The sequence below is a fragment of the Micromesistius poutassou genome (assembly GCF_964030765.1).
Source record: "Micromesistius poutassou genome assembly, chromosome: 5".
NCBI lineage: Eukaryota > Metazoa > Chordata > Actinopteri > Gadiformes > Gadidae > Micromesistius > Micromesistius poutassou.
Window position 1 is genome coordinate 11,682,727 of NC_140275.1, and position 17,219 is coordinate 11,699,945.

General features: G+C 41.0%; 1 protein-coding gene across 3 annotated transcripts; it reads right to left on the reverse strand.

Moving 5' to 3' along the window:
- Positions 1–9,030: 9,030 nt before the first annotated feature.
- Positions 9,031–17,170, reverse strand: rmi1 (RMI1, RecQ mediated genome instability 1, homolog). Of its 3 annotated transcripts, XM_084467692.1 has the most exons (9): positions 17,111–17,170; positions 16,416–16,677; positions 16,223–16,333; positions 15,776–15,925; positions 13,884–13,954; positions 13,285–13,408; positions 12,896–12,986; positions 11,856–12,003; positions 9,031–10,463 (listed from the first exon to the last, which is right to left on the reverse strand). In XM_084467692.1, exons 2-9 carry the CDS (start codon positions 16,572–16,574, stop codon positions 9,362–9,364), a joined length of 1,956 nt encoding a protein of 651 aa, XP_084323818.1. In that variant the 5' UTR covers positions 16,575–16,677; positions 17,111–17,170; the 3' UTR covers positions 9,031–9,361. The 3 variants fall into 3 exon arrangements, with proteins under 3 accessions (XP_084323818.1, XP_084323817.1, XP_084323819.1); XM_084467691.1 differs by having other exon boundaries at positions 16,416–17,115; XM_084467693.1 differs by lacking the exons at positions 16,416–16,677; positions 17,111–17,170 and having other exon boundaries at positions 15,776–15,943; positions 16,223–16,262.
- Positions 17,171–17,219: the final 49 nt, after the last annotated feature.

Here is a 17,219-nt window from a genome sequence, read left to right on the forward strand (position 1 = left end):
ACAACGACCCATGGACATACACACAAAAACACACACAAGTACACTCATTTCAGTTCCATGGAGGCCAGGCAGGGGGTAAATCTGGTGCAGCGATGAACACACGCTGGGACCTCTCATCCTTCTTTCAGCCTTTCCCTTTTCTTCCATTCTTAATTCCCTTTTCTCTCTTCTTTCCTTCACTCTTACTTGCTTTCTCTAATTTCTCTTTCTTCTTTGCTCACACGCAACATTCTTACTTTCTGCTGTTTATTTTCTGTTTCCTATTTTCTTCCTTCTCTTTTTTTCTTCTTGTGATCTTTGAACAGCAAATAACAATGCATAGATTAAGAATAATAGTTACTCGCTCTTTCCCTCTCTCCATCCCTTAAACATTTGCTCCATTTCTGCGTCTTATCTTTCCTCTCATTTCCCCCCCTCTTCTTTGCTCCTAGGTCTCTCTTGCTCTGTATTGTTCCTCTATTAGATCAGAGAGATTTCCAAACTCTTCATTAAGCCCATTTAGAGAGCCGTGGCTCAGCCCTAATTGTCTCACTGCTCTAATGAATATTAAGTGCTGTTTAATTTACAATCTTAATGCAGTCTTTACATTAATGCCAACCCCTTGTCATGTTCTCCCCCCCCCCCCCCCCCCCTTTTACAAATAGGAAGAGAAAGAGAGCATAAGCAGAAGGACCGCGTTTTTTTAAAAGCATATCAAAGCGTGGAAACACGCGTCGCCCGCCCGGTACTCTCCCGCACTGTTGTTCTAGGCATCCAACAACTGTTTACTTGTTTTGGCTGCACTTCATGCCCAGCTGAATGCATACTCACTTAACCCTATCGCTCACCGAGCTACTCAAATCTCCATGGTTACTAGAGGTAGCCGAGCAGGTGGAGGGCTCTTGAGGGTGCATTAGGACCTTTCCGACCACAAAGGGCCGGCTTCCATCTCAGCTGAGCGCTAAACCCCTGCCTGTCAATCAGGCCTGCGTGGAGGGCCGGTGCACTGTTTGCTCGGGCTCACCGTGCGCCGGCTGTGAGTCCTGAGGAGCAGGCGCACTCAGATTTAAATGACAACCTTTAAAGCAAACTGGGTTAAAAAAAAAAAAAAAGAAGAAAAAGAAAGAAAGGTAAAAAGAAATGTAGAAAGAAGAAATGTACATGGAAAGCCGTAGACCTTCTCCCTTCGAATTATCTGTTGAATGGTTTTCCCTTTTTTTGTAAAGGTAGAATTTGAAAAGGCTGTGTCTAATTTTAACATGTGTTTTTTTGATTTAATTACTGGGCTGTATGTTGTAAAAGTTGAATTGAAGAACACTGGAGGGTTATCGTCATTGGACAGATGCAAGCAGTCTCTGCTGTCAGAACAGTTATTATTCAGTGATTTTATTTTCACATACATTTTCCCATATTATTAGAGTTTATTATACAGTATATTAAACCGTTTTTGCAAATGCATGCAAAACAAGAAGATATTCACCACAACTAGGATAACAAAGTTGTATATTTTATGTCTACTTGATTTTAACCCCTGTAAATAGATTAGCATTTTGCAACTGTGTCATTTATGTCCAATTATATTTTCTTCATCCATTTCATTTTCTCTGTTCTCTCGTTCTCCGTTCTCTCCCTGAATGTACATCAATCATTTCTCCATCTCCAACCTCCCTCTTTGTTTCCTGCAGCTCATCTGTCCTTTCCCTGCTTTCCCTCCTACATTATCGTCCTTGCACTGCCCTCGCTCTTATCCCATGGCGTTATGAGGAGAGGTGGTTGTGATTTGGGGGATTCCAGGTTTAGGAAGTAAAATTCCAGACAAGGTTACTCTCCAACTGGGCCTCATGGATCCACGTTATTTCACTCATTAGTTGTAGGCTTTTTTAATCATGGAATACACTCATAAACAATCTCAGCTGTTTAACTTGGCTGGACTTCTATTATTACAAGCTGGAGCTTTGATCCCTAATTTTGTTGTGTTTATTTGCAAGATAACTAAATGTTTCTACAATGAGGTTCAGTAACTTTGGGAAGAAAGCCTTGATGTTTGAGCTCTGCTCAATATGTCTGACAGCTGCAAACAAATGTCTAGAAGCGACAACATGTTTGGCAGCTTGGTAATTTCAACAGACAGCGCGGTTGAGACTGCAGAGTTGACCATAAATTCTCTTGTGAGCATTTTTCCACATAATTACTGTGATAACAGTGAGGCCTAGGGTCCTTATGCATGGCATTGTGATTTTGCCCAGGCCAACGTAATGAGCCACAGCACATCCGCGTGAAAGACGTCTTTATCCACTTAACATTATATTGAGACTCAATTTTCCGGAAACATGCCTTTCTTGCATTGCTACTCTAATAAAATACTGCACAATTAGGCAAACAAATGATGATGGATGAAGACATTTGCAAGAGTATGATAATGTGTGTGTGTGTGCATAAAAGTGTTATTATTTATTTGGTCAACTCCATTAGGTTTCTAAATGATTACTTTTTGAGAAAGAAGAAATTGCTGGTATTACACACTCACGGAAATACCTTGTTAGAGCAAAGGACAACACATGAAAATAGAAAGACAATGTTTGCCTGCATTCACTTAGTAAACAGTCCAAGCACAAAGTGTTGGAACCCTGTACTTCATCACTGTCCAATCACTAACTCTTATTTTCCTTTGGGTCACACTCGGGTCAATTCACATATTAGTTTTAGCACCGTTTTGAAATAAAAACAAACAACGTATTTTGAGCCTTCATCATATATGATTATATGTGATTTTAATATGCGTTGTATGTTATGAGCTGTCTTGTAATTATTTAAAAAGACAGCTCACCACAGTTAATGAATAATTGACATGGTATCCATAATGTGTCAACTGATCTGGTGAATGGATTTAAATTGCGTATAGAATTATTATTATGTGATGTACAGACTATAGTATAGTTAGTCACCCCCAGAGCACATACACTCAAAGATGCATAAATAAATGTTTTGTTTTGGGGTAGTTGTAGTGAGCCCAATTCTTGAGGCTTATTACATATTGTTATGTTGGCTGTGATGTGTCGTGCTCTGTGAGCTAGGATTGTATCAGGGTTGACTGATGAGAGCATTTTTCATATTTACATTTGTTTCTTCCTATATCTGTGTGTGTGTCTGTGTGTATGCATTCGTTTGTGTGGAAAAAAAAATGTGCATGTGTTTGTGAACACAATCACCCCTACACGTATTTTTTTCTAATTTCCTTTCAGCCATTTGCGTTCCAATAGTTTCCTGAGGGTGACCTTTCATTTTACATCCCGTCTCATGAATAAACTACAACACACATGCATTCCTCGACACGTAACCTGACACCCAAATGGCATATGTGATGATGGTGACGAGGATGACGACGAAGATGAGGAGAATGCGCCTTCAACGCAGATGTTGGCAGAATACCAAAACATCAGCAAAAAAGAGAATAATAAGTCACACACACTTTGTGTATATGCTGTGGAGGAGCCAACCGCCGTGTCAGCGGTGTGATTGCCATTGACCTCGACGAGCCACCATGAACCTTCACGCCAGATAGCAAAGCTGTCATTTCTGTGGCTTGGGGTCTTTTGTAGCCATCTTACTGTTTCATCATTAACCAGAAGTACGGAACACGGTTTCAATATGTTCGAGAGGTGTAAGGGCACTGAGAACACCCTCCGCACAGCTTGTCAAATTACCTTTCTAATGGCCAGCTTGTCAGCCTGCCTCCTCTCATTGTAGGAAGAAAAAAAAAATAATAAGTGTTCTATTCCTTGTCATAGCCAAATCACTTGCACACTGCTCTTTGAACCATTCCTTTCTTTCTATTTACTTTTTTAACCCTCATTTCGAACAGGCCATATTCAAAAGGTGGTAATGACTTTTCTGGAGAGTGCGTTGGATGGAGAGATTGACTTACAGACAGAGAAGACCACGGACAGAGAGAGTGGGGAATGAGAACGGGGAAAGGGTGAGATGCATAGAACAAGAGTAAGGACTTGAAGAGAAAAGCACATTGTGTTGTTCTAAATCCGTCCACATTGTTGGGGCTGTCAGTCTGCCAGAGGCTTGCGGAGCTGTAATGGGCTTTCCATTTTGTCTAGTTAACTATTCAGTTGTCAATAAAGGGCAAGAGATAGCATTAATTATCACTCGGTGACCGTACTTTATCTCGTGTTCCTTGAGGCTTTGCTCACATTCTTTCTCTAATGTACTATTCTTTAGATTTAATTAATATTATTACTTCTGTTGGTAATAGAGGGGGTAGACAATTGTCTTGGAACACGGCATATTTAATAACAGCTGGACTGATATAAGATGCAAAGGTGATAAAAAAATGATCAAATTATCATAGGGAATGATATACATTTATATATATATATATATATATATATATATATATATTTGTTCTTATATGTGCTTAAAAATCATCCAACTGAGAATCTCAACCATCAACTTTAAGGTTCAATATAGCTTCAAGGCCGAGGCCTTTTGGGATATGACAACCACAAAAAAATATCTCAGGCATAATATTGTAAAACATTCTAGGGCATTACCTTTAGAATACAGGCACACAGCACACACAGACATGCTGAAAGGCAATCTACGATAATAAATATATATGTATAAACAGTAAAAAAGGACACAGAATTCATCCATGGTGGGTCTGGCATTGTGCCCTCTCCCTCCATTTTTAGACTGCTTATCAGCCTCCCCACTGAGAGCATCAATTAGGCAAATTCTCCCAGTCCAACTTTACACCATCTACAGTATGGGAACAAATATGAACAAGTTTTACATGCATTGACTGCACCTTTATCAATATATGAGTCTTAATCTCACATACACACTTGTAGTCTACATACTGTGAACATACTGTGTCACGCACACACCCAAACACACAGGTATGCTTTATTCATCGAAAGAGGACCCATTTGCTCATCTTGGTGGAAAGCCTAAAAAGAGTGGTCCTCTCTAAAGTGGATTTTTCATCAATGGCTCTAATAGGGCAAAGGAAATTACAACTGCTGCTGCAGCAGGCTGGTATTAGTGGAGATTGCTCATGCACTTTTTACCCCAATGTTTGTGATGACCAAAGAGGTACACTACAGCCATAGCATGTGCATTAGAGAAATTAGCAAAATGTTTTTTCCCTCATGGGCGTCCTCTCTTTCTGGGGCTCATTCACCACTCACTGGCTAACTGCAATTTGGGAAGGTACATCCAAAATTAGAGGCTAATGAAAAAAGCTTGTTTTATTTACAACTACCCCACCAGATTGAGACAAGGCAGGGGGAAAATTGAACCAAACATCGAACATTGAAAACTAAAAGTGCAACATTTCCTCATTCCTCCTCTAAAATGGCTAATTTGTCATGGTAACTTTGACATCTAAAATAATTCCCTGGCTTTTGAACCAGACTATAGCCCAGCGTGTTACTGGGGTCCAGGAACTACACTGCACCAATTTGGAAGGAAAGTGGGGAAGGTAATTTGACCATGTCCTGTATTCTTTCAGATGGGCTTTAGGCTATACAAATGATATATCAAGCTAAATAATTGTTTATATATATATATATATATATATATATACACACTATAAAACATAGGATAACACCGTATAGTAAAGAGCATCCAAGCGCAATAAAAATGACGGCACTTGTCAAAAACAATGTCTCCTGCCAAGAGGCATTTTTGAGCATCAGCCACCCTTTTTTAGTTTCGATTTTTCACATTTCCTCCCTTATCAAAGATGATACGGATGTGTGTATGTTGCTTCTAGCTCCTGGTAGTATATAGTCCCTCTATAGTCCCTCCCATATTTACTCAACGTGTCCCCCCTCCCCCGCCCCGCCATCGTATCCAGTCTCATTAGCACATAACAGGCTAACGACATGCGAGGCAGGGTCCTGATTTAACTGCTCAACCTGATTAGGCCTTAATGAACTCCGACCATCCATCTGAATGGACGCACACACAGGGGCATAGCAATGAGCGCGCGTGACCGGGCCTAGCCCCGCACGCACACACGCACATCTGCGTGCACATTTAATATACGTGCAAACATAGGCTCACCATGGGGTCCTTTAGCCAGTGATTTCTTCATTATCATGATGAAACATCGCTTTATCACTGCAGTATGCACTCGCATGCACTCCGTGGCTGTACTGCAACAATAAAACAAGACATGAGCGACAAACCCCGCCCACGTGACAGCAGAAACACATCTCAGCATTATACAACGGATGTAGATCTTCGTTGTAAACCGTTTTTGTTTTTTTTCGGGAAAAATTTTGGATGCTTATTGTTTTTACATTTCAATAGTGCATAATTATGGAAGCCCATTCCCGCCAGTAAAAAAAAAAAAGATGAAAACTCTCATAATTATGAGATAAAAAGTCATAATAATGAGATAAAAAGTCATAATAATGAGATAAAAAGTCATAATAATGAGATTAAAAAGTCGAAATTATGAGATAAAAAGTCATAATTATGAGATAAAAAGTCGAAATTATGAGATAAAAAGTCGAAATTATGAGATAAGTCATAATTATGAGATAAAAAGTCGAAATTATGAGATAAAAAGTCGAAATTATGAGATAAATAATAATAATAATATCTCATAATAATCTCTCATAATAATGAGATAAAAAGTAAAGTGTGCATGTGCTCCAGTAGCACTGTTTTCAAAGGTCCCTTCATTGTCACCATCATCGCTGGCATCCCCAACCATGCTTAAATTAACTAAACAAATGAGATCTCTGTTCGTGTAGCTTTGACTACACGAACAGAGATCTAATTGTTTAGTTGTAACAGTGTACTTATTGAAAGACTTTAACAAAAGTAACCATAGCTGTAATTCGTAAAGGTCCCATGACATGCTATTTTATGGATGCTTTAATATAGGTGTTAGTGGGCCCCTAATACAGTACTTGAAGACGTTCAAGAAATTCTGCCTTGGTGCAGAATTACAGCCACTACGAGCCAGTCCCACAATGAGCTCTCCACAAACGTGCCATTTTTAGAGGTGGGTCAAGGTGTGAGCAGCTTGTGGCCACGGTACCATGCGCTAGTGTTTACAGTGGAACACTGAACACTCTGGGTGCTCCGGTGGGAGTCCTGGAGCTCTATATCTAAATAATATCATATTATATTTAGATATCTATATAATATAATATATATTATCATGGTCAAAAGCTGTTTGAGCCTCCGGATGATATTATGAATCTCAAACGACTGCGTCAGGTTCTCAAACGCCTCTGGTTCTTCCACTTCCACGTCAATATTAAGTACAACTGCGAAATGGAGGAGAAAGGGATTGTTGCCCGCGATTGTTGCCCGGGGTTGTCTGCGTCGGGTTGGTTGAGAAGGAATTGGGAACCGCGACATGGAGGAGAAAAGGATTGTTGCCCAGGATTGTCTGTCAGAGCCCCGCTAAACGCTGCCCGTTGCCCGGGGTTGTCTCCTGCTGGAGCCCCAAATGGGAGCTTTATGCAAGCTTGCGTTATTGTGTTGCGTGTTATGCGCCATAACACCAACAGCAGAATGGTTATCCAAATAACAAAGAACACTTGGTAACCTGGTCCCGTATGACGTCATACGGGACCGGAAGCCAAATCAAAGCGTTTCAGCTATCCTTTTTTCAAAGATGGAGCAAGATACCTACTTCTTGGTTTACACCTAATGCAATTGGGGACCATAGGGAGGCTAGGGGAACTCAACTTAATGTTAGAAAACCTCATAAAGTGAAATTTTCATGCCATGGGACCTTTAACTTATTCAGGATTGCTTTTGCATGGTTCGGGATGCCAGCGATGATGGTGATGCACTTTTTATCTCATAACCATGACTTTTTATCTCATTATGACTTTTTTATCTCATAATTTCGACTTTTTATCTCATAATTTCGACTTTTTATCTCATTATTATGACTTTCTCATAATTTCGACTTTTTATCTCATAATTATGACTTACAATGGGGATTTTATTTTTTTTATCAAGGAAGAGTTTTCATCTTTTTTTTTTTTTTTTACTGGCGGGAATGGGCTTCCATACATAATAGATTACAATTTGAGAAACAAAACAAGAAGCGCTCGATTCAAGGATACTATATTTGTTTATGGAGTTTACCAGTGTTGTGCAAGTTCACACTTAACATGAACTAGTTCAAAGTTCAGTTCATAGAAAAGAAAATGAATAAATTCACGTTCATAGTTCACCAATTCAGTTTTGAACTAGCTCATGTTCAGTTCATTACATTTTTTGAGAAACCGAAAATAAGAAAAACTGTTGGAGTGAGTATTCTGTGCTTATCTTTTAAAATGAATCCTCTCCATTACCTGCTGCCCATCACTACAATCTCAAATTGCTGTGGATATTATTTTTACACCGGTTTCATTCATCACAACTAAGGCAGTAACTCTATTTAATAAACATGTAATCTGGACCTAAGCATCAATTCAGAATGACAATCTGAACTAGTTCAAGTTCAAGTTCTTTAGTTAAAAATATGTCAAGTTCAGTTCAAAGTTCATAGAAAAATGAACTTGTTCAATTAACTAGTTCATGCACAACACTGGAGTCTACACACATACGCAAACCATAAAATATAAAAGCAAAATATCAAATTGGTAGGAAATGGTTTCTGTGGTGCGGTTAAATATAAACCCACCATACTCAAATCACAGATGAGCTCAACATTGAATGAGAACAGCGGAGGTCCATGGTCTCTCCTTTTATGTCTAATTCTCTCATTCTTTCATGGCCAAGTTTATTACAGACCAATACTGCCCTTGGACATTCAATCATTTTCAATCAGGAGCAAAAGATGTATTGAGTGAATGAATGCAAAGGACACCAATTCATTTCAACAATCAGCGCATAAATAATTGTTCTCTTTCCTTGGCACTCATGTGTCTCCATTCAGAACTTCAGATTCCCATTACTGCTACCTTGAATAAAACCACCTATAATTACCAGTTTGCAAAACAGATTTGATACATGTATGCATAAGTTACACATAACGTATAGAAGGGACAACCTGAAGTTATTTTAATGTTTATTAACTGGCCCATTATACATTCATTGCTGTGCAATGCCAATTCATTTTCTCACTGCAAATTTCATATTGGTTGAACGCTTGTTGGATGCATCAGTGAGCCCAGAAATTTTCCTCTAAATGAGTGGCATACGGATTCGTGTTACGGATTCATGTATTGCATAAAACGTAAATGTCATGATTTACAATCAATTATCATAAATGTGTGGAGGCCGGGTCACACGTTTCAATCGGTATTGCTTTACCAGCACAGTTGAAATGTTCTTCACAAAGCTGCCTTTCCATTCCGTGCACCGGCCTCTGCCCCGTTTCAGTCCATCATTTCCCCTCCTCCCTCGCCCTGACCCTCTGCTCCAGGGCTCCGAGATCTACCTCCGTAACGGGGTCTATTCTGGTGACCACCGCTTTGCTGCCCTGCTCCTCAAACGCCAGCGTCATCACGCAGCACATGTCCACCATCTCCTCCTTACACCGGCTCATGCCGGCGTCCAGCTCCCCTCTGCGACTCGGATCGCGCTTCATGGCGCCTTTCTGTGCCACGGTGAACCCCAGCAGTCCGGTGAGCACCTGATCCGACAGCTCCACGTCCAGGTAGCCGGTGCCGTCCGACACGGTGGCCCGGACGCACCAAGCGCCGGTGCTGCTCGTCAGTTTGCCCAGCAGGGTGACGATGAAGGCCTTGATGCGCACGCTGGTGCCCTGGCGTTGTCGCGCTCCGGGGAACTTGGCCTGCAGCAACCTCAGGTAGGTGAACGGAGGAGAGGTCAGCGCTAGTGTGGCGTTGACGTTCCAAGATGGTCTCGAATTGTGTCCGACGGGCTCCGTCGAAGGCACATCCTTCAAACGCATGGCAGGTCCCTGGGCACGGTCTGTGGACTCTGGGTGTGGCGTGGAAACAGCCGGCGGGACAGCAACGCCAAGGCCTCTGGAGGTCTGCTGAGGCGTGTGCATCTCTTCCTCGAAGCAGTACTCCATGTCCATGTCCATCAAGTCCGGGTCGTCCGGGAGGACATAGGCATCTTCAGGTATTCCCGGTGAGGACACGGAGGGTTTAGGGGTCACCGGCCTGCTGAACCGGGAGCTGCCGGCGTCGGGGTGAGAGCCAGAGGCAGAAGGCCCTTGGGATGGGGGCCTGCCGAGGGAGGGTGGAGCCGAGCTGTGGGACCGGCCTCTTGTTTCATCGCGAGCCTGTGGGGAGTTTAGATGCGCCGGTTCATTTGAATCCTCTCGAAAGACCACGCTGTCCAACTCATCCAAAGGCAGGTCATCAAAGTCTTCATCAGGGAAATGTTCTTCCTCGTGTCGATTTGATCTCATGGAGGATGGTGGGTCAAAAAGGACAGAATCTCCTTGGTCACCAAAACCTATTCTTCCGGCTTCGACAGGATTGCGTCCGTGAGAAAGTGTTGAGTATTCGCCCCTGGAAGAAACCAATTCATATTACTGGTACATACAACAGTTAAGCATGCGCAAAGATTCTATCCAAGTCATGGTGGAAGTCATAAATAATATGAATAATATTATATTATTATTATATGAAGAATAGGTAGCATTGTGGTTGTAAATGTGTCTCACAGGATAAAAGCGTATCATGGTTTGTTAATAAATCACTGATTAAAGAATATAAAATACAATAATATCAATGCATCAAGGCCGACCTAGTTTAAACAAGTGCTGAATTGTATGCAATGCAGCATACAATTCAGCTGAATTGTATGCAATTCAGCACCACTGAATATGGAGTAGATGGACACAGTCTCAAGATGGCAGTCCTGCACTAGAGGACTACACTCTTAGAAATGAATATTTGATGAACTCTACGTTTTGTATCTATATTCAGGCTATTGGGTCATTGGTAATGTCACCATGGCATTGGGTGTCAATTTTAATGGCAACACCAAAAATACATTCATGCTATCCGACCATTTAGTAATGACCATTACCGAATTCAAAATGTCGAAAGCTAGACTTGTATGCAATAATGAACAGATGAGTGTTCCTAAACGAGCCCAATCTGAATAATATAGAGGTCTCATCCTGAGAGTCCATTTCTTTTCCCACTGGGCTTTTGATTGTTTGAGTGCTTTGGATTTAAGGGTGCCTAGAAAATATACCTCCATTTGAGTGCCTGTGAAGCTCTACAGATGGTCACTGTAATAAAGTTACTAGTTTTCTTCATTAACTGGTCATGGGACTGATAAAAAAATGAAATTAATTGAATGAATGTAATGTATAACAGTATATGACGATGATCAAACACCATGCTATACAAATCATTTGTGGTATGGGAACACACTTGGCAAATCTAAATAGTATACACCTTATGCTGTGAGACTATTATGAGATTTTTATATCAGTTCATAATTTATTTGCATATTGACTGGTGCTCTCTCCACCTCTGTTCTCTTGTCTTTATCGAGCCATTGCTTTTTCTTTATTTATTAATCCATTTGCTTTACGTGCATGTTAAAACTGTTTAAGAAAGATGCCATACAAATCAAAGATATTGACATTCTATATTATATATATATATATATATATATTATATATTATATATATATATATATTATACGTATAATATATATAATATATATCATAAAAAAAGATCTGAACTCAAGAGTATCACAATATGATCACAAATATAAACGTTAGTCTCAATACGATGCCAATGAAAAATGGCGAGAGTAACATTGAATTATCACCCAGCTCAAAGCAAAGCTTGAGGGCCGGTGAGGTACCATTCAGTCCAGGCAGGACAATAACAACAATAACAGGCTCAATTCTGGGCTAATTTTGTCCCGCCATTACCTACCTGGATAATGGAGGGTGGGCCTGGGTGGTGATAGTGGAGCCTGTCCTGTAGCCGCTGTCCATAAACGCTGTGCCCTGAGCCCTGTCCAGCTCCTCCTGGGCCTCGAGACTGGCCAACAGCTCCTGGTCATCCTCCATTTCATGGTTTGCTAATGACACAAAAGGAGACATAGATGCATGGTTCAGTTATACAGCGTTCGAATGAGGCTGTTCAATTGAAAGGAGGGGACTGTTTATTACAAACTCTGGGAGACGAGACAAAGCCTTGTGATGTGTAACTTTGATTTTAACATACACATCTATGAAGGAAACACTGAAAATCTGTTTTCCTCTTCATTATCATTATTATCATATTTACTATGCTAAGCATAATAGTACTGGCAGGAATTCACAATCTTGCTATTTTACGAGGTACAGGGACATGAAATGCAGGCAATGCTGCCATTTCTTTCTATCTGGAGTTTCATTGAGTTGCTTTCAAAATAAACACTAACACATTTCATCGGTGGGAAATTTTTACCTTATTACTAGGGGTGGGAAGCTCTTGGCAACTCACGATTCGATTTCGATTGAGAGGTCAACAATTTGATTCTAAAACGATCAATGAGTTTGCTACTCAGAGATTGGTAATCACTTCCTACTTGTGTGATGATCATTAAAGACAATCAACAGTCTTTAATTATCTTATCTAATATTACCTTATTTAATATTACCTTATCTAATATTTTATACCTTATAATATTTTTTATTTTATATTACCTTATCTAATATTTTATATTATATAAAGTCGGTTCTCTGCACAGAGAACCCGCGTGCAGAAAGGAGAGTTTTCTGTAGCACTCTGCAGCAGGTGAACAAATTTAATTTAAAAAATAAAAATAAAATTTAATTAAATTTGTTTCAGATTATTCATTTTTCTGCATCGAAAAGGAATTGTTCTAGAGTGAATCGCGATGCATCGAAGAATCTATCATTTTTCCCACACCTACTTATTACCCTCAATCTCCACCTCATCATTATACATTGCTGCGGGTGACTCACCTTGCTGTAGCGCAGGTGCGTTTTCCTCTCCAGCTCCTCCAGGATGTTGCTCCTCTGCAGGGAGACCCAGGGCTCCGCAGAGTACCCTGCCCTGGTTCGAGTCAAACTAATTACATCCTGACTGGTAATGCCACTTAGCCTGATCACATTATAAATCCCATTATCAAATGGGACAGTTGACTGGTTGACACGCAAGCCGTCATTATCATCAGGAATAATCATTTTTTTTAGACCCGATAGAGAAAATAGGACCAAAGGGATTTTGTCCTACTCTGCCCCCACAGGAGAGGCTGCGCGTTCCAGTTCCAATGGAACCCCGAGTTGAAGAAAGACAGCCAGCCGGGGGTGGAGGGCGAGAGCGCTATATAAAGAGAAAGGGCCAAGCCTACCTGGTTGTTCCGCTCCACCAAGTCCTCCACCTCTCCTCCGAGGACCTTGACATTCGGCGGCCCCAGCAGCAGGACCCCCAGCCGGCACACCATCTGCCCCTGGAGCTGGAGCTTCACACCGGGCCTAGGGTGGACACAGGGGACCGTCAGCAACAAGGTGGTACTCTTCTTTTCTCCATCCCAACAAGCATTTACGTGGTCAATGGTAGTTGGATGTAAAAGTTGCAATCAATGATTTGTGTGTTCTTGTCGCAATCTGATTTGGGGGAGAAAAAAATATATATTGTTTGATGGAATGGCCACAGTTAAATTCAAGATAAAAACAACTTAATTTCAGTACAATTTAGTCATTCGGCAAACGCTTTTGTCCAAAGCGATATATAGTGATTTTGGTTTTGTCGATACACGTCATTAGCGAGCTGGTAGGGCTCAAGGACGCCTACAGGTACACAGTGGACGTTAGGGTTCGACCCCACAACCGTTTAGCTGGAAACACTGATGGTTTGTAGCAAGAGCTTGTGCAAGCTCTGCTCATTCATTGGCCGTTCAGTGGCGTTGGACCCCGGGGTCCCTGGAAGACGTGTGCATGTGGCTCTCACCTGAGAGAGGTGTTGAGAGCCGAGATGGGCTGGTACTCCATGGCCTCCAGGTTCTGCACCCCATCGGTCACCTGCCCAGCAGACCGCACACAGTTAGACCCAAATTAAAGACTACTGGATAGGTGACACAGCATGAAGCCGTTACGTGTGAGTAGTTGTTGGGAGAAATATAATACATATGCTTTTTTTTGTTCTGTGCATTTTTATGCTTATCACAGAGTTGGATAGACAGGAAGGTTTGGGAGATAGAGGGGAGGACATGCAGCAAAGGACCACAGGCAGGAATCGAACCCGGGTCGTTGCGATAAAGGACTAAGCCTAAATGGTTTAGTCCTTTAGGGTTACCTTTTGGTAACCCTGCTGGGGTTTCTTTTAGGGTCTTTTTGTACTTTTTCTGCTATTATACCCTAACAACTGTCCAAAAACCAACTTTCTTTCCTCCTGCTCAGGACTATCAGCAATGGATATAATACTGTATTGTTTACCATTGGTGCCGTAGACTAATGGTGCCCAAAAACACACCAACATAAGTAAGCGCTTCCCTTTTGTGTTGGTTAACAGAATCCTTCCTGATGATGAATCCTTTCTATGAGTAATCTTTTTCTATGACACCAAAAGTTGGTTAAAATTGAAACTGCCTCAAAGTAACATTACTCAAGATCTATGTTGTATTTTTTTAATTTTAGGAAGAGAATTGATTGTATCTTGTATGGTCCCATCATGAAAAGCCCATCATGGAAATTACCAATTAATGATCAATCGGTATTATGTTGTTTCCAATAAATATAACCATTACATTACAGACATCTTGTGATTATTATTCTGTCTCGCTATTGGTTGGATTAAGATATGGTGAAGTGAAAATGTCTACTTCTGTCGCATGTGCTCATGTTGGTTTCCAAGCAACCAAATGTGCCTTGAGATGGGAGCTATACCAGAATGTGACATCAGATTCAGTTTGAATGCACTATAAAAGGCACTGTACGATACATCTACAGTTCCACAACATTTGTGAAGAATTCCATACAAATTTGAAAGAATTTGACCCTAACCCTAACAAAATGAAGCACTGTGGGTGTGTAGCATTTGTTAAATTGTCTTGGTATGTGTACATTAATATAACAATTTACCAGAAAATAACCTTTTGCACCAGGTGAAAGCAAAATCTACTTGACTCTAAAATCTACCATCTAATTATTGCAAATAAACTCTTTCCCTTGCATAAATCCATAAATGTTTATTTGGCACAGTGCCATTGGATTTAGGCGTCTCCAAATCTCTTTCTTTTCCATCTTAACACCTGCTGTGGAGGCAGAGGTAGTTATTTTACAATTATATTTACATAGACTGCACATGCTTGATAAAGTGGCTATTTAATGCATTAACACAGGGGGGGAAATGCTAAAATAGGCAGACTAAAAGCATACTTTTCCTGGAAATGTTTCTTAGCAACAAAATCACACCACTTGATGTGAAAAATTGGTATGTGAGTCAAGTATTGGACAGAGAGACAGACAGAGAGACAGATTCTTGGTTTTATATTAACCCAATCATTAAGTTTAATTCCAGTTTGATTTAAGAATAAGTATGATTTTTGCAGACTGGACAATGAGAAAAATAATTGTAATCACAGCACATCCCAACACTTCTAGAATCCTCTTGTTAACGACAAAAACTAAAGCTTGCTATTTATTTGCATAAATAAAATACTAATAATTGTTTTTAGTGTACCTTTTAATCAGTTTTACCTAGACCTATTTTTTTTTTCTTCTAATAATTTGTATTTTTTTCATTAATATATTTGTAAACATTTATGTTGATGCATTGTGTTATCTTTCAGTGCTTCAAAAGGGCCAGGATGTGCCCAAACGCTGGCCTGCTCAGTGCCTAACCTGTAGCAGCAGCATGCGGGTTGGCCTGGCCTCCCAGGGTCTCTGGGTTGCCTGGGTTACAGAATTCACCTCCTCATTGGTGCAGTCCTTGCCTCTCAAATTCTGCAGCTGGCCGTAAGCTGGCTGGCTGATGTCGAGAAGTGAGTCCATCTAGGACCGTGGAAAAGCCTTAGGGTTACAAGGTGCACTCTCTGCATATTGCTTATTATGCAAAAATGTTTTGTGATCAATATACAGAGGCACTTGATGTAGGGGATTGTGAGTGAATAATACGTGCTTTAGTCGTTTGGGGAGCACTAGAAGCACATTTCAAAATAGTTTGTCAATATCTTCTTGGCTAACGGATGCATAGATATATATCCCGGTGGACATATATTGTGGGTATATAGATACCCACAATGTATATAGATACACTATTAGAGCATACATTACAGATGCAAGACTTACCTGAACACAAAACGTGCCTGTGAGCTCAGTCTTTTGGGCCCCAGACAGATCACCTGGGAGTACAGGGTGGCCCAGGTCCCTCAGATCTGCCAAAAGCCACTGGTCTAACACCTGGAAACACACTCGTTTTGTAACAATATGTCTTGCGCTCATTCACTTGCATGCCAATGACACAATTGTTTATGGTTTGCACCTGTTGGTTTATCTGCTGTTGTGTGAGGCGGGCTCCCCCTCCCTCTTCCTGAACCCACTCCACGCAGGTCTCCAACCAGGCAAAGGGCACATGGATATGCCAAGAAGACTGGAGCCAGGCCATAGTGGCATTCACCACTGCCTGGGTACCTGGAGGCATCTTCTTCTTCTAGCGTCGGCTAACTACTATAGATCCAGCGAGATCCAATCTATCTTTATGCTGTAGCCATCTGCCCTTAGGAAGTCATATTTGGTCCCTATAACTAAAGGTTAGACAATATTCCTGGTAAATTATGTGAACATGGGTTAGTTCCGGAGATAGTAGTTATCGGAGGAAAGTCAAATGTTTCTCTATTGAACGCATATCAACTGATTCAATCAACCTTCCGAAACCAACCAGCTAAGCCGTATGTACTTTGTCTGCAACAATTCGTTTACATTATTTATTTGTCTGCAAACTACTGTCAGATGTGTCTGAACATCTGAACATATATTTTGTTGGCGCGTTTCTGACATATTTTGTTGGCGCGTTTAGTGTTGCTGGAGACCAGCCAAGGAACCAAAGTTGACGTACCCCATTCCTTCAACCAAATAAACATGCGAACAAGGCACTGGCCCTTCAACAACTATAACTATTAGCATACACGCTATCTTGGGAGTTGAATCTTAATAATGTGACATCTTGAGGATACCAACCTTGTGCAAACCAACAACCAAGCATTTGCAAAAGTCTGACGGTCTCATGCTCGGGCCAACGGTGCCGGTCAGATGTTTGATAGACGTGAGTTGCACCAATCAACGCTTG